Consider the following 17,704-nt stretch of genomic DNA (forward strand, 5'->3'; position numbering starts at 1 on the left):
ATACTAAATTTTTAAAACCCTCAGGTCATCAAGTGGATTCACATTAAAGAATGCCAGATAATTATTTCTGCCTAAAGCATTGGTTACACTGAATTACTTAAATCATTGCAGCATTGGGATAGCTGAGTTCATGGAGGTTCCTGGAGTGTGGTGCACCTGGAAAGGGCATGGAAACTGAAGTCCCTTCCCACATGCCTTGCCCTACACATCTCTTCATCTGTATCCTTTATAGTAGCTTTTATAATAAACTGGTAAATGGGAAAATCCCTTTGGCCTTTAAATTGAAATGGAAAATAGCCATAAAGTGGAACAATATGTACCTGAAAGACTCTAGTCACTATACTGCATCATCAAACTTAATCAGTTAACACAAACTTATTATGTAATAATACCAGAGTACTAGGAGGGAACAATGCATGAGATGATTACAATACAATGCCTCACACAAAGTTGCTTCTAAATAAATCATTACAAGCAAAATATAAAATCTGGAAAATGCAATAATGTGGATGTTAAACTAACATTTTAAAGATTTAACAGTTGAATACCCGCCACCACCCTAATCAAGATATAGAACATTTCCCTCACTCCAAAAAGGTCCCCCATCCCTCTTCCCAACAAATTACCTGTCTCTTCAAGACAACCACATGTAGGCAGCATGACCTCCCAGATATCCAGGCCCTAATGTCTGGAACCTGTGAATATGTTAGCTTACATGGCAAAAGATACTTTAAAGACGTTGAGATGGAGAGACTATCCTGGATTACCTAGGTGGGCCCAATGTAACCTCATGAGTCCTTAAACGTAGAAGAGGAAGACAAAGAGCAGATCAGAGAGATACAGCGGTAGAAGAGGCAGCAGAGATTTGAGCCATGAAAACCATGTGACCTGCTATTGGTAGCCTTGAAGACACAGGAAGCAAGGCACATGCAAAGGAATGCAGGTGGCCTCTAGAAGTTGGGAACGCAGCAAGCAAACAGGGACCAGAGTCCTACCCCGCTAAGGACTACATTCAGCCAACAACCTGAATAATCAGGGAAACAGGTTTTCCCCTAGAGCCTCCAAAATGAAAAGCAGCCCTGCTGACACCTTGGGTTTAGTCCAGGGAGACCCACTGGGGACTTATGACCTACAGAACTGAAAAATAATAAATTTGTGTTAAGCCAAAAACAAAAGTAAATTACCATACAGAAAATATAACAAAAGAACAGAGAAATCCCATCAGTAAGGCTTTTTCCCTGGGAAACTCGTTAGGCAGTGGCATGACCTAGCAAAAGTTTACACTATTTTTTTTTTTTTTCAGAGGGAGTCTCGCTCTGTAGTCCAGGCTGAGAGTGCAGTAGAGATCTCGGCTCACTGCAAGCTCCGCCTCCCGAATAGCTGAGACCACAGGGGCCCACCACAATGCCTGGCTTTTTTTTTTTTTTTAAGTAGTAGAGACGGGGTTTCACCTTGTTAGCCAGGATGGTCTCGATCTCCTGACCTCGTGATCTGCCTGCCTTGGCCTCCCAAAGTGCTGGGATTACAGGCATCAGCCACCATGCTCGGCTGGGTTTCCTTCTGAGGTTTGGGTAAGGAACCTAAAACTTCTGGTAGGTCCAGAAAAACCTGAAGGATTTATACCAAAGGATATACCTATCAAATGTTTAATAAAACTAAACTTGGAATCCTATATGTGCAAAAATTAGTATAGAAACTGTGCTAAGCAGGTGTCTGTTTACTCAAGGCTGGGTATGCTTCTACAATGTGGCTTCTAGCACAGCCTTTCTCATCTGTCCATGAATGGAAGTTTCCTTCCAGTCATGGGAGAGTGGCTCTCATGCCCAGCTCTGACCCTCCCCTCTTCCCCTTCCCTGTGTTCTGAAAAGCTCCTGCTGGGCATGAAGTCAGAGGGAGAAAGGAAGTTCCCAGAGAATGGGACTTCTTACATGCAGGACTCATAATATAAATGTGTGTTTCCATTAGGTGCCTTGAACCCAGATCGAGAGACAACGGCCATGTGGCTCAAGCTAGTGGATTTCCAATTCCCCTCTTGCACAACATGCAGTCCATGGGATCAGCTATAAGCCAGCATCGATGGAACAGGGAAAGTGCCTGCTACTTCAGCAGGTGAATCCTAGAATGATGGGGAACCCCTGGTATGCAGTGTGTTTTCACTGTCCCAAAACTATCCAGGTATCTCAGCCCATTGAGAAACCTCACTTTCTGGGTTGCTTACCTCAGCAACTAACAGGGGCCGTAAAGCAGTTGATTCTGTTCTTTGAAACTTTTTTTCAAACATGTGTATGGATTGTTTTTCTCTTCCTGAGAACGAAATTAACACTGTAATGTTTTTTTCTGTTATGTGATCCCTTTTCAGCAAGGTCAATAAACATGTATTAAGAGCTATGGTCGGGTGCGGTAGCTTACATCTGTAATCCCAGCACTTTGGGAGGCTGGTGGATCACTTGAGGCTAGGAGTTCAAGACCATCCTAGGGAACATGGCGAAACCTCATTTCTACTAAAAATACAAAAATGAGCTGGGCATGGTGGTGCACGCCTGTAATCTCGGCTACTTGAGAGGCTGAGGCACAAGAATTGCTTGAACCTGGTAGGCGGAGGTTGTAGTGAGCTGAGATCGTGCCACTGCACTCCAGCCTGGTGACATAGTGAGACTGTCTCAAAAAGAAAAAAAGAAAAAAATTGTGTGTGTGTAACAATAAAAACATGTAGCAGTCAATGAGTTATTGTTCTAGGACTGTTTCTACCCCCTTTACAAATATAAATCATTGATTGCAACAGCTCTGTGATAGAGTATTCCTATTTTACAGATAAGGAAACTGAGACATGGGGAGATGAAATGGTTTCCCTGAGAGTCACAGGGCCAGAAAGTAGGTACGCTAGGATTAGAATCCGGGTTGGCCTGATTCCACAAGTCCTAGTCTGGACCAGCAAGATAAAATTTAACAAATTATGTAGAAGCTATTATGGTAGACCAGGTTGAATTCATTTAGGGCCACTCAGCAGGTTGGGAGCAGTGTGTACTAAGGAGTTTTGAAGGGACTGAGATGCAAGTTTGGATTCCAGCATAAATTACCTGACATTTGAGCCCAGGCTTCCCCACCATAAAGTTGTGATAATGGTATACTTTTTTGCAAGGTAATCACAATGGTTAAATTTAACCTGTGCAATGGTTGGTGTAGAGTAAGTTGTAGCCACTATGTTGGTATTTCAGATATGTCCAGATATAACTTTTATAATTAACCCACCAACAGCCTTAAGCAGTGTTGTTTAGACTGGAGTTTGGAGCTCCCTAGGGTTCTATTAATATATTCTTGGGGGATCCGCAAGTTCTTAAGTTTGAAAAAGTGAGCTAGAGCATTCCTGTATTGTGGATACACACAGTTACTTCCACTGATTTCTGAAGCAAAAATGGGGTGGCAGGAAATAGTACCCACTTAGAAAACTAATGAGTTCTCTTACACAACAGCCATATGTACTACTCACACCTGCATAAATAACGCAACACAAGATGGAGAGAAAAGTCACCAGAGGAAACATAGGCCACACAGGGAGGCTCAAGGCAAATACTCCACATGTAGATGCAACATGGATAATGCCCCTGACACCACATGTGTGGTGCTTCATTACAGGACACCAGAAGGTTATAGCCTCTCACCTCCCCGGCTGGCAATGTAAGCTATACTTTCCCACTAAGGATCATCCCTGGGGCTTTCGAAATAGTACAATGGGAAACAAGGTACCGTCATCTCCTTTCCAAAAGAAGGTAAATGCGCTTACTCAGATATGTACTGCAGAAATGCCAACGTCGTGACAGTTTCTTATATATACATTTATATATACTTTTTACATTTCCTGCTTTGTAAAAATAAAGGATAAGGAAGAAGAATCAATGAATATTTTCCCAGTGGAAGGGATGGAATTAAAACATCTGAAATAAAAAATTAACATTGCTATCTTTAAATGAATTTCTTTGCTAGAGACTGTCTAGCTTTAAAAAAAAATTCTAGTTAAAGTCTCTACGGGAACCTGAATGTAAATTAATTTGTCTTTCGTCAGATGATTGGAAACAGAAATGCAAGAAAGCTGACGAAGACCATAATTTTTAAAAGCTTAGCCAAATTGGCTAAGGTCTGAATTTTACAATAGTTCATATTTTTCTTCAGGTGGGATCATCCTGGCAATGCACGAATGTGCCATCTCGTTTACAGGGAAGCTCCACTCTCCCACTAGATATGCCTGTGGGTGAGTGATTCTGGTGTTGCTGTCCAGCTACCTCTGCCTTGAGGTCTAACCTAGCCTGCCTTTCCCCTTCCCCCACATTTTTGGGGAAATCATTAACCCGTGCTCAGTAAGACCTTGCAGCTCCTCATCATGGGACAAGCTGCACGGAGCTTCCACGTGAGAAGCAGTTTGATAGCAAACCTGGATCTGCAATTCCCAGGGGCTGCCCTCATGGAATTTTAATTGGGGGCTATTTGAAATTCACTTTGGCTTTCTCACAGCCTATCACTGCCTATGAGTCACGTTACCTGTTGTCAGTTCCTTAGGCCTCTTGTGTTCCTCAGTTGCTACTGTTGTGGTACAACTTCTTGGTATCTTTTCTTTTCTTTTTTTCCTTTTTTTTTTTTTTTTTGAGATGGAGTCTCGCTCTGTCGCCCAGGCTGGAGTGCAGTGGCGCAATCTTGGCTCACTGCAAGCTCCGCCTCCCTGGTTCACGCCATTCTCCTGCCTCAGCCGCCCGAGTAGCTGAGACTACAGGCGCCCGCCACCACGCCCGGCTAATTTTTTGTAGTTTTAGTAGAGACGGGGTTTCACTGTGTTAGCCAGGATGGTCTCGATCTCCTGACCTCGTGATCCGCCCGCCTTGGCCTCCCAAAGTGCTGGGATTACAGGCGTGAGCCACCGCGCCTGGCCTTTTGGTATCTTTTAAAAGGACTGGTCAGAAGACTTTAGGGTGAGTTTTGTGCACCCCAAATGCGGTTAAATTCAGTTTTGAAGTTTCAGCTGCACTGAAAGCCACTGTCACTTTGAGGGCCTACCTGGGACCCCTAAATGCATTTACATTTTAAGTCAGAACTTCCCAAACTCTTCTTGTTTGCTGAAAATCTGTTTAACTGTTTTCACATGATGTGTTAAGAAATGTCATTGTATTCACAGAGATTATTCCAAGAAGATTAAAGGTCATGCTAGCCCATTTGGATCTTATAAATCGCAAGTGTCCTCGAACTCAGGTAAATTCCTGCAAAATTGGAATGTTTCTCGAATTGCTTTGAGAAAATTTTATAACCAAAGGACATAGCTTTTTTAAAAAATTGTCTTTTAACTAACAATTTTTAAGGAACTTTCCAGAGGGAAACACCAGGAGGAATTCAAGCGCAAGCACAGGTGCTCAGTGCACACATACATACACACACACACACACACACACACAGAGAGAGAAATGGGAATCTATGAAAGTGCTTCTCTGCACTCATGAGAATGGATCACAGATGATCTGCTATCTCCAGTCTTTAAACACAGCCCTCTTCATATGAATGATATCCTCTGAAGGGCACCAAGGCCTCCAGAATTAAGGAAGCCTGTAATTCTTCCAACTACTAGAGCCCTTATCTCCTAAGAGAGCTTTTCCTTAGTGCCTCACAGGAATGGCAAGATCACCACCAACAGCATGCCTTATGCAGGAATGAAGTGGCGATTTTTAAAAAAATTTTTATTATACTTTAAGTTCTAGGGTACATGTGCACAATGTGCAGGTTTGTTACATATGTATACATGTGCCATGTTGGTGTGCTGCACCCATTAACTCGTCATTTACATTAGGTATATCTTCTAATGCTATCCCTCCCCTCCCCCAAGTGGTGATATTTTAAAAATCATCTTCTGAATACGGACTTTGTGCCCTACACTTCTCGTGTGTCATCTCAGTTGTCTCTACCTCACAGTCCTTTGAGGGAGGAATATATATTCCCAGTGTTACACACTTCCGAATTCCTTTTCTTGCCTTTTCTCTATAGCGCTTTCACTTTCTAATATATAATTATTTGTTTTATTGGACTGTCCTCATTAGAATGTAAACTTCAGTGAGGCAGGCTATTCTTGTCTGTTTATTCTCTGCTGCTTTCCTGGAATCTAGAATAAATGCCTCAATGAATGAATGAAGTGAGGCCCAGACGACCAGTGAGTGACAGAAGTTTGAACCCAGGCTTATGTGCTGTGCTGATGCACTAGATAAGCAATGGCACTTGTGAAGATTAGGATCTACGGCATATTCTAAGGGAGAGAGAAGACGCAACATTTAGTGAATGGTTGACTGATGAAGAGTTGCGTGCAAAGAAAACCACTGGTGTGTAAAAGGAGAAGGGAAAGTAGCCTAACTTTTGATCTTTGACCTCTGTAAGAAGGATGCAACAAAAAACGTGAGGCTGGAGAAAGCCTGGAGGTCAAAATTCAAAATGCTTCCCTTGAGATTCTTCATATGTGGGCAGGGAATACCAAGTGGAGGTGAGTATAGTGTCCACAACACTATATATAATCCGTGCATGTGGGCATCCTTAAGAGTCTGTAAAGGGTTTGACCTCACGTCTTGACACTCTCTGTTGCTACTGTGTGACCTTGGGCAAATTCCTTAATCTTTGTAAATGGGGATCATTTACGTTTTTTCTGAAGACTGTCCGAAATTATGCACGCAAACACAGAAACAAGACGGTACCCATCGTGTAGTTAAGTGCCTAATAGGCATTGTTATATCAGTTTGCTGTGACTGGAGAACACAGTGTTTCAAAGGTAACCAGTAGGGAGAAGTCAGAAATGTAGTTGGGTCCATTCTGATAACCGTGCTAAAGGATTTTGATCCTGGTCTACGATAACACCTCCTTTACTTGACAGCTGAATTGGAACGGATGAAATCGGTTAGGGTAGTACCTCAGAGGGCTTTCCCGCAGATGAGCGAGTGCAGGCGGGCTGTCAAGCAAGCCTCAAGGGGCGTATGTGGGATGCCCAAACCGTGCCCCCAAACCGAGGCCTTTTCACAGATCCTCAATTCAGAAGCATAACAAATTAATTCCAACAGCTAATAGCACCCCACCACCACTTTAGGACATTTCACCGTACCCATTTTATTGTCACAGGGACCCTATGAAGCAGGTAGTTTTATCTTCATTATAAAGAAGACTGCAACTTAGAACGACTAAATGATTTAACTAAGGGCGCATACCTAAGAAGAAGCGGGGACATAATGCAAACGAGGGCCGTCCCACTCCAGAAGCCCTTTTCTCAGCATTTCTAGGACTGAGCGGTCAGAACTCCACTTTAGCCAATGCGCCATTCCCTTGGCAACAGACTTCAGAAGCATGGGTTAAAACTACAGTTTCGATGTATACTCTCGAATCTGTAGTCATACTCAGGTAGCTACGTATTAAAACAGGCAAAGTGGAAACCCAACTTCCCTCCCTTTCTCTTCTGTTGGAGGTGCTGTGCTGAACCGCCAACAGGTTTGCTCTTCTCAGTTTCTCTGCAGGGCATCCTGCCTCTTCCCTCCCTGTTCCCAGGTCCCAATGACTGAAACGTCTCGGGGTGGGAACTTCTGGGACAGATCGGGGAGGATAGGGGGGAGTCAACTCCAGCGCAGGCCTCCCACGGCTGAAACTAAAAGATACCCAGTGAAATATAGGAGTTTTGTTCCAAGGGGTGCCCAAAAATGGTGCGGAGAAGAGCTCGGCAATCCCCACCTTCGTCGAACACGCTCCTCCAGGGGCGGCCTGCCTGCAGCAGAGCTCTAAAATTGGCAACCTGGGCCTCACAGCCGCCTTTTTTTAGCCTACATTTCCCAAACCAGGGAAGAGGCGGGTGACTAAAAATGCAAATTGCAGCGGGGGTGTCAGCAGGCATGCCCGTGGGTGCGGGGCGTCGGGCGAAGGGAGACCCCGCGACCTTACGCGCCCTCGCGGGGTTCACGGTGGGCGCAAAGCGCACCGAGAGACGCTCCCCAAAGCCGCACCCCGGGCGGCTGCCCGCGCTTCCGCCTCTCAGGCAGCGGCGGGACAAAGCGCGGCCTCTTTTCCGCCGAGGTTTAGGGAGGGGAGGCCGGATTAGGGCCCGCGCCTTCCGGCCGCGGCCCTCCCGCGCCGAGCCGGCCGCACACAGGTGGTTTTCCGCTCGGGAGGGGCCGGCCTCGGCACTTTTATATAACAATAGAGCTCTGCGCGCCGGGAACGCGCCTCCCTGCCGCCGCGGCCCCCACCCGGCCACGCCTCCATCCGGCTTCCAGTTCGTCCGCCCCGCGGCGCCTGGGCCCAGCGCCGCTCACTGGCCTGGCCGGCACCTCCCCAAAGTTACCTGCTGGCTCTGCAGGGCGGTAGAGACGTTCCCCTCGACTCCTTGGGAGCCAGGAGCCAGGGGCGTCCAGGCAGGCACTCGTCCTTGCTCCCCCCACCCGCCCCATATCTCTATGGAACCGGGAGTCCCGCGCTCAGCCCAGTACCCGTCCACTGCGTCGCGCACAACCCGGTGCCCGCCAAGCGGGGAGACGGGGACAGCGGGGCGGTGGCAGGGAGCGCAGCGCGCAGGCGCGACTGGTGTTCCCGAGTGCCCGGCGCTGGACAAAGGGAGGCGGCGGCAGGAGAGGGCTGGGGAGGCCCCCTCTGACATGCCTCCCTGCCAACTGGAACCAATCGTCAAGCCCCCCTGCTGAGCGCCAGCAGCCTGCAGGCCTTCCCCGCACCTCGCCAATGGCGGGGACTGCCGGCCCGGCCCAGCGCGTCCCAGCACACCTCGCCCAGGCAGCCCCGCCAGACCGGCTGTTTCGTCAGAAGCCAAGCTCCTTGCCCAGAAATCATTAACGAGCGCGACCCCCCAGCAGGCGACGGTGGTGATGGGGTGGGGGGAGAGATTTAGATCCCCGGAACAATGGCTTGTAACTCCCCACGCCGCTGGAGCGGAATACAGTAAAAGCGCTGGACTGACCTAAGAGTTTGTTTCTGCACTCTACATTGTTTTAAAGAAAATAAAATGTTACTTTAAGAAAAAAGGTTTCCTTCTAATTTTCTGGACAACCAGACGTTTGTTTGTTTGCTTTAAAATGTTTCAACAAAATCCTGGTTTGTTTCGAAATATGTTGGATTAGCATTTAACACCTCATCGGTCACTAAAGCCCAGTCAGTTCACCAGCCCCAACACAGCCTCGGCTAAAAGAACATCAGAGCAAACAGAGCTGGGCCTTTAAAACTGGCAAACAAATGCCACACACCGCCTAAAGAAGGGGGGTTGGGGGAGGGGAGGGTTAAGGCGAACTTGGGTCCAAATGAGTTTGAAGGGAATACAAAGAACAAAAAGTCAGCACAAGTTTTCCTAAAGCTAGCTCGCGAACGCTAGCGTCGCGAACAAGGGCTTTTGTCCATGCTAATTGCGCCATTGGTGCGCAAAAGTTCCGACGCGAAGTGTGAACTCTCAACAGAAGGAAACATGAGACAACTGAAGTGCCCTGGTTTATGTGCCCTGCTCCTCCTCCGCTGCCGCCTCCCCTTCTTTCTCCTTCCTCCCGCCGAGCCCGCTGTTGCAGCTTGTTTGCACTGGGGCTTATCCGGAGCGGAAATTCCTTTCCGTTTTTGTGAATGACAAACTCATTAACAATTCATCAACACAACCTGTTCCAGCCGGCCCGTCCCCACGGCAACAGCCCCTTCCGCAGCACGCTCATTGGCTGGCCCGGAGAATGTATCCATTGAGACGCTCGCTGTTTGTATCCATTGAGGAGCTGCCTTGCGCAGGGGGTGTGCGAGACTGAATCCAAGGGATAGTGAGCAAATCGAGTCTTAAATAATCCGGGGAGAAAGACGCCCGGGTAGATTTGAGGTGCAGACTTGGCGGGAGGGATTAGGAGCCGCTAGACTTTTTTTTCCTCCCCTCTCAGTAGAACTGAGTCCGAATTAATTGGATTTCATTCACTGGGGAGGAACAAAAACTGTCTGGGCAGCTTCATTGAGAGATTCATTGACACTAACAGCCAGCGGCTGCAGCTGGGTGCGGAAAGAACCTCTGGCTTTACTTCTGTCTGGTCTTCCCCAACCGCTAGCCTCGGCTTGGGTAAGGCGAGGCGGAATTAAACCCCGCTCCGAGAGCGGCAGCTTCGCGCGCGGTGCGCTCGGCCTATGCCTGCCCCGAGGGGCATCTGGTAGGCACCCCGCCCTCTCCCGCAGCTAGACCCCCATGATAGATACGCTCAGACCCGTGCCCTTCGCGTCGGAAATGGCGATCAGCAAGACGGTGGCGTGGCTCAACGAGCAGCTGGAGCTGGGCAACGAGCGGCTGCTGCTGATGGACTGCCGGCCGCAGGAGCTGTACGAGTCGTCGCACATCGAGTCGGCCATCAACGTGGCCATCCCGGGCATCATGCTGCGGCGCCTGCAGAAGGGCAACCTGCCGGTGCGCGCGCTCTTCACGCGCGGCGAGGACCGGGACCGCTTCACCCGGCGCTGCGGCACCGACACAGTGGTGCTCTACGATGAGAGCAGCAGTGACTGGAACGAGAATACGGGCGGCGAGTCAGTGCTCGGGCTGCTGCTCAAGAAGCTCAAGGACGAGGGTTGCCGGGCGTTCTACCTGGAAGGTACGCGCCCGGGGAACTCCGCGCGCGGGGCAGGGCGAGGGGCGCAGGGCTGCGGGCGGGGCGCGTGGACTGAAAATGCCTCTGCTGCGCTCAGCTGGCGCTTCGGAGCCGCGCTGCTAGCCTAGGGGCCGGCAGCCGGCAAGGTAGCGGCCGCGAACCGCGCGTTCCGCACCAGAGAACCGGGCCGGCTCAGAATCCACCCGCTTCCGGCTGCGAGTACCGGCGGTTTCTTTATAACGGGTTCTGTGCCTTCTTACCCAGAACATTCTCCTCCATCACCCTATTTTCTATGGTTCGATTTTGAATTAAGATTTGGAGGACGGGAGAGATTGTTGGGGATGCAAATTGGCACATCCTAGCTTTCAAAATATTCCAAAAAGTTGCCATTTTGTGTATTTCCGGATTCAAACGAATAAGGGTTCTCTGGCGAGGCGGGCCCGTTCGTTCCATTCCCGAGGGTGCACATTTAAAGTGTATTTCTATTATTTGTGGTTCTGTGTGTAAGGGGGTTCGTAGGGTGCTTGTGTTTCTTGCGCCGGGCTGCGGTTCTTACAAGCTGTGAAAACTACTACGGCTTCTCGGGTTACACGATTGCTTTTCTCGTTCTGGCAGGTGGCTTCAGTAAGTTCCAAGCCGAGTTCGCCTTGCATTGCGAGACCAATCTAGACGGCTCGTGTAGCAGCAGCTCGCCGCCGTTGCCAGTGCTGGGGCTCGGGGGCCTGCGGATCAGCTCTGACTCTTCTTCGGACATTGAGTCTGACCTTGACCGAGACCCCAATAGTGCAACAGACTCGGATGGCAGTCCGCTGTCCAACAGCCAGCCTTCCTTCCCAGTGGAGATCTTGCCCTTCCTTTACTTGGGTTGTGCCAAAGACTCCACCAACTTGGACGTGTTGGAGGAATTCGGCATCAAGTACATCCTGAACGTCACCCCCAATTTGCCGAATCTCTTTGAGAACGCAGGAGAGTTTAAATACAAGCAAATCCCCATCTCGGATCACTGGAGCCAAAACCTGTCCCAGTTTTTCCCTGAGGCCATTTCTTTCATAGGTGAGACTAATTAATGGTCGTCGTTCTGACATTTAAATGCAAAATTCCCTGCCATTCATGAGTTTAAGCTGCTAATCGTTCTTGCTGCTTGCTAATTTGTCGTACTGCAGGTCTCTAATTTTCCTAAAGCGTCCTTAATTCTGGTTTATCTTCTTGCTAAGGGAAGAAAACCTGCCTTTTGATTTGACATGGCTGCAGATTACAGGTGTATTTGAAACGTTGTTTCTTTGAATCTTTGAATTCAGTCATTTGACAGTCGTTCATAATCGGACAACAGATTTTTCCCACAGTCTTTGGACTCAGGGGAAGGGTCAGATAGAAGTATTCACTATAGACAGAAATTCCGGCATTGCTTTATAATTTAAAAAAACCTAGGAGTTATTTTAGGATGTCAAGTTAGTTGTTGGAAAGCAGTATGAATGCTAAATGTTATCCAGTTGAATGATACTGTGATACTGGTAACAGTGAGACAGTGGGTAACCTGAGCCCAGCAGGAAGAACTGTGGGCTGGAAGCCTGAGAGAAGTGAATCTCCAGGCATTGTAATGCATTTCCTATTACAAAGGAACTCATTTTCAGGCCATGTCGACATCCTGTTCCTCCTAATGGGCCGTCCCCTGTGACTTCCCTCTCTCTTTTAAAATGCCTGAATACCTCCATTGTTAGCTGCACAACATTTGGAGAATAATTTAATAGACCCTTGCAGTCTGGTTGTCTGTATAAAAGGCATTCGCGAACATATTGCAGGGTTTCTGGTATTCACATGCTGAGGCAAAGAATGCACCCACCCATTAAGGAGTTTTTTGTTGGCAGAAACTTAATACAAAAGCTCTCTTTTCAGAAAATATCTGAAATATGTAATTGTGTCCAGTGTACATGTTTTATTTCAATGATACATTTTCTGCTGCTTGTAGGGCTCAACTGCCACACACAACTATTATTACTATTACATTTTTAAGTTCAGTTTTTAGACTGATCATTCACAAAGGGTGGTTTTCAGTCTACTGAGATTTTGCTTTTCTTTTTGTGTTCACAGATGAAGCCCGGGGCAAGAACTGTGGTGTCTTGGTACATTGCTTGGCTGGCATTAGCCGCTCAGTCACTGTGACTGTGGCTTACCTTATGCAGAAGCTCAATCTGTCGATGAACGATGCCTATGACATTGTCAAGATGAAAAAATCCAACATATCCCCTAACTTCAACTTCATGGGTCAGCTGCTGGACTTCGAGAGGACACTGGGACTCAGCAGCCCCTGTGACAACCGGGTCCCAGCACAGCAGCTGTATTTTACCACCCCCTCCAACCAGAATGTCTACCAGGTGGACTCCCTGCAATCTACGTGAAAGACCCCACACCCCTCCTTGCTGGAATGTGTCTGGTCCTTCAGCAGTTTCTCTTGGCAGCATCAGCTGGGCTGCTTTCTTTGTGTGTGGCCCCAGGTGTCAAAATGACACCAGCTGTCTGTACTAGACAAGGTTACCAAGTGCGGAATTGGTTAATACTAACAGAGAGATTTGCTCCATTCTCTTTGGAATAACAGGACATGCTGTATAGATACAAGCAGTAGGTTTGCTCTGTATCCATGTGTACAGCCTACCCATGCAGGGACTGGGATTCGAGGACTTCCAGGCGCATAGGGTAGGACCAAATGGTAGGGTAGGAGCATGTGTTCTTTAGGGCCTTGTAAGGCTGTTTCCTTTTGCATCTGGAACTGACTATATAATTGTCTTCAATGAAGACTAATTCAATTTTGCATATAGAGGAGCCAAAGAGAGATTTCAGCTCTGTATTTGTGGTATCAGTTTGGAAAAAAATCTGATACTCCATTTGATTATTGTAAATATTTGATCTTAAATCACTTGACAGTGTTTGTTTGAATTGTGTTTGTTTTTTCCTTTGATGGGCTTAAAAGAAATTATCCAAAGGGAGAAAGAGCAGTATGCCACCTCTTAAAACAAAACAAAAAAAAATTGTGCTCTTTTCTAATCCAAAGGGTATATTTGCAGCATGCTTGACTTTACCAATTCTGATGACATCTTTATGGACACTATTATCACTAAGACCTTGTTATGGCGAAGTCTTTAGTCTTTTTCATGTATCTTCCTCATGATTTTTTTCTCTTTATGTAGTTTGACTATGCCTTACCTTTGTAAATATTTTGGCTTGTGTTGTCTCAAAGGGGATAATCTTGGAAAGACACCAAATCATGGGCTCACTTAAAAAAAAAAAAAAAACTTCAGCTGTGCTAAACAGTATATTACCTCTGTATAAAATTCTTCAGGGAGTGTCACCTCAAATGCAATACTTTGGGTTGGTTTCTTTCCTTTAAAAAATTTGTATAAAACTGGAAGTGTGTGTGTGAGCATGGGTACCCATTTGATAGGAGAAATGCATTTGATTGTGAAGAAGGGAGAGTTAAATTTCTCCATTATGTTCGTGGTGTAAAGTTTTGAGCTGGGATTTATTATAAGAATGTAAAACCTTAAATTATTAATAAATAACTATTTTGGCTATTGAGTGTGTATTTTTTAAAAAATCTCAGTTACACCTATGTGTGAAGTGACACATTTTAGAGCTTTTTCATTCAGGGATTGATTTTGACTTGCAGGCACAGCAGGGCAAAGTTCTTTTTAAGCTTTCCTAGAATGTTTTTCAGCAGCAGTTCATGAAATTTCGTCATTTGTCACAAAGATGACATCCTAGAATGGACTGACTGTATCATGTATATGAACAATACCTTTTATGAGTATAGTTCAGGCTTAACATTTTAAAGCCCCTGAAGAAAAATGAATCTATAGAGCATAGCTTGCTGAGGAATAAAATTTGGATACTAACCACAGAGAGGTGTAGCAGAATCTAACAGGATGACAGCCACATGTTAACCTCCTCTCTATCCTTCACTGTCAGGATCCTCTGCTCCATAATGCTGAGATAATGCCAAGGAGGAAGTAGGGATAATTCCTTTTCCAGTCTGTTGTTACTGGCAATTCTACCTGCAGATATCCTAGTGTGAGAATGATGAATCCAGAATGATGTCTCCATCCCCTAGCATGTGCATGGCAAGGCATATCTAAGCTTCCTCACTGTGTCAGGATATGGCTTTAGAATTTTACATTGGCACTTAGGAGGCAACTTAGTCATCCCTGTTCTAATGTGCTTTTTTGTTTAACTGGTTTGGGATGTGGATCAGAAACCCCTATTGAAACCTGTGGGGATTGTCTTGAATAGTTTCTTTCCAAGCTAAAGGCTTTATATCTTGTCATTTTTCTTGGGACCTACCCTCTCACCTCAGGTGTAAAAATACACAAACCAAAATAAAAGGCAGGTGTATGGAATCAAGAGAACTAGAACATACCTACATTTGGGGCTCTTTTTGCATGAGCTCAGTCCCTTCATGTGAAGTGGGGAGAAGGATGAGCTTTTCACCTACATGGCACGTGTTGACTGCTTGGTCGTCTACACTTCAGGAGGCAAGCGGCCTTTGTTCAATGGCAATCATATAAAACTGTCCACGGTGATTTTTAAGCAACTAAGTATAAAAAGCAAACAGAAATAGTGCAAAAAATATATATACCAAGTCAGTCTGTCCTATTTGGGTGTCCCAAGTCAGCAAGAGCACAGAAAGGAGAAGTGGATTGCAGTTCAACTTGGCTTGTGTTAATCCAGTTCTGAACGGTTTCCGCTCCTGGCATTCCCTAAACTGCCTGTTCAAAGTAGGGATTTGCAAGCAGCGTTAGCAATTTCCTGTCCAGCTGCAGCTCAAGTAGCTGGGTGCTTTTTCCCCGGTTTCTTTTCTCTGATTTCTTTTTTCTTTTTCTTTCTTTCGTTTTTTTTTTTTTTAAACTATGGGCTGTGGATAATTTTAGTGCATTTCCTCTTTGTGGATTATTATCTCTTTCCTTCTAGAACCTGTATACATTGAGTTCCTACTGCTTGGCTCAAGCCGACAGCTGGCCTCCCCAGCACTTCCTCTCGTTTCACTGTGGGTTTGTTGTTTGTTAGTCCACTTCTGAAATTAATAATGTTTTCTGGCTAAGTGCCACAAGCCATTACCACAAAGGGGAAGTAACACATATGAATAGCAGGAAGCCATGCAGGGTCACAGTGTGAGCTGAACCTGTGGAGGGAGCATAATTGAGCCTGGCCCATTCAGCAAGTGTCTGACGGCAATTTGGGGAGAAGGAGCTCGCTGCATCTAAGCAGCTCAAGCTGTGAAAAAAACAAAAAAAGTTTCCAATAAATTGGGAGCAAATGGTCTTTGTCACCAGTCTGAATAAAGGAGAGAGAGTATGAAGAGCTTAGAGCCTCCATAAAGTTGCAATGTTTGAGGTTTCTCCCCCTTCTCCTGACATATTGTTTCAGAAGGCTGGTGAACAGAGGGGTGCCTGTTTCCCTCTATTCTCACCAAAGGACTCATGTTAAATGGGTGGTTTTTACGGTTCACATAGGCCAGAAGATTCAAAGAGCTATTCTCTTTCCTTCTTTTTCTTCTGTGGAAGGTGGAAGGTTGTAACTGACAGCATGGGCCCCCACCTCGCTCTGTGCCTCCCTTTCTTCCAGCTGTATCAGGGCTCCTCTGGTTCCTTTGTGCTTGCAGCAGCCGCGTGAAGGCGATCATTTTGCATCTTGGAGTTGGGCTGGCTTCCTGAATGGAGCCCGCACGGTTACTAGGGCAACCTTTGCCAGCAGCTGCAGTTCCACCGCCTCCTTCCTCACCTGCTGTCCCCATTAGTAGCTTCCTCAGGTCTCTGAGAAAGCGCTACCTTTCCTGGCCTTTTGCAGGGGCGTTGGGGTGGGGTATGGCTTTTGGGAAGGGGAGGTTATCTGCAGGTTTCCTGGGAGCTGCAGGAGACTTAGAGAAAGCAGTGGTTAATCGTATGAACTGGTCTTAGGGTTAAAATAGGAGTGAAAAAGGGTTATCTGGGGATAAAAATACCAACACAGTCTTCAAAGGAATGAAAACTGAGACTTGCACCCACCTGACAATTAGGAGACCTGAACTGTAGCTCCTGCTTTCTTGCTAATGAATCAGGTAGCCCTGGGCAGGGCACCCAGTCTTACTGCATTTCTTTTTTCTTATCTATAAAAATGAGGGAGTTTTTGCCTCCCATTCTAGGATTTTCTCATAATTCCAGCTTCTGTTCATGGATTGGTGACACTTACTACATGATAAAATGAGGTGCAGAGCAGGTGAAACAAGTAACTAACATTCATCATGAATACCAGATACTATACTTTGTATCTCATTTAATCTTCAAAACAGTTCTGTGAGATAAGTCCTATTATCATCTTTATTTTGCAAAGAGGAAACTGTGGCAGAGAAAGGCCAATAAAGCCTAAAGCCACCTATGGGACACCTGACACATAACGTTAGAGAAGGTTTGCATATCCAGTGCTTGTTACTGCGGAACTGAACCTTGAGCCTTTGGCTCTTCCTGTTGGAAATTGCTTGTCATCAGTATTTGCTCCCCTTTATAAAGTCTCACGATGTCGGCTAGGAAATGCTGTCCCCATTATCCAGCTGAGGAAGTGGAGGAAACAGAGGTTAAATGACTAGCCAAATTCCATGTGAATTCCACAGCCACGTGGGAGGCCCCCGCTGGTGTGCTGTCAGAGAGGTGTCCACCAGGGGTAAACTTCCATCCTCCTTCTCCGCAGAGAACTTGCTCTTCCTTGGTCCTATTGGCACTTAAATTATAAAACGACTTTTCCTAAGAATATCTAAAATGGCTACCAGCTAGCATAGGACCCGACCCTGACCCTTGCCCATACTCCCTTTCAGGATGACAGAAGTAAACTGGACCCAAAGAAGTTCACTTCCTCACTCTGATCCCACCTAGAGGCAAACTGGGAGAGAGAGGTGGGTCAGGGGAAAGGGGAAGGGTGTGAAGAAGCAAGGAGGAGAAGCAGAAGGCATACATATGGTGCAGGTCTACAGAAGAAGAGAGGTAAACTGACCAGCAAATTAGCAAATAATGGAGATGGGGGTTTTTAGGACACAGCCAGGGCAGATCATGTGGTAGCTGGCTGTAAGAAAATATCCTTGA

General features: G+C 46.5%; 2 protein-coding genes across 3 annotated transcripts; both read left to right on the forward strand.

Annotated features, from left to right (window-relative positions):
• The first annotated feature begins 1,915 nt into the window (after positions 1-1,915).
• On the forward strand, positions 1,916-8,723 carry LOC117089649 (formin-like protein 16). The gene is made up of 3 exons (XM_033221114.1): positions 1,916-2,109; positions 4,168-4,246; positions 5,162-8,723. Exon 3 carries the CDS (start codon positions 7,860-7,862, stop codon positions 8,691-8,693), a length of 834 nt encoding a protein of 277 aa, XP_033077005.1. The 5' UTR covers positions 1,916-2,109; positions 4,168-4,246; positions 5,162-7,859; the 3' UTR covers positions 8,694-8,723.
• On the forward strand, positions 8,591-14,174 carry DUSP6 (dual specificity phosphatase 6). 2 transcript variants are annotated; one of them, XM_033221112.1, is made up of 3 exons: positions 8,591-10,607; positions 11,220-11,657; positions 12,693-14,174. In XM_033221112.1, exons 1-3 carry the CDS (start codon positions 10,208-10,210, stop codon positions 12,998-13,000), a joined length of 1,146 nt encoding a protein of 381 aa, XP_033077003.1. In that variant the 5' UTR covers positions 8,591-10,207; the 3' UTR covers positions 13,001-14,174. The 2 variants fall into 2 exon arrangements, with proteins under 2 accessions (XP_033077003.1, XP_033077004.1); XM_033221113.1 differs by lacking the exon at positions 11,220-11,657 and having other exon boundaries at positions 12,693-14,170.
• The last annotated feature ends 3,530 nt before the right edge of the window (positions 14,175-17,704 follow it).

This window comes from Trachypithecus francoisi, unplaced genomic scaffold (genome assembly GCF_009764315.1).
Source record: "Trachypithecus francoisi isolate TF-2019V2 unplaced genomic scaffold, Tfra_2.0 Lachesis_group11, whole genome shotgun sequence".
Classification (NCBI taxonomy): Eukaryota; Metazoa; Chordata; class Mammalia; order Primates; family Cercopithecidae; genus Trachypithecus; species Trachypithecus francoisi.

Coding starts and splice junctions, on each gene's coding strand:
- DUSP6 (XM_033221112.1), top strand. CDS start 10,208: ATGATAGATACGCTCAGACCCGTGCCCTTCGCGTCGGAAATGGCGATC. Junction 10,608..11,219: donor CCGGGCGTTCTACCTGGAAG/GTACGCGCCCGG, acceptor TCGTTCTGGCAG/GTGGCTTCAGTAAGTTCCAA. Junction 11,658..12,692: donor TGAGGCCATTTCTTTCATAG/GTGAGACTAATT, acceptor TTGTGTTCACAG/ATGAAGCCCGGGGCAAGAAC.
- LOC117089649 (XM_033221114.1), top strand. CDS start 7,860: ATGCAAATTGCAGCGGGGGTGTCAGCAGGCATGCCCGTGGGTGCGGGG.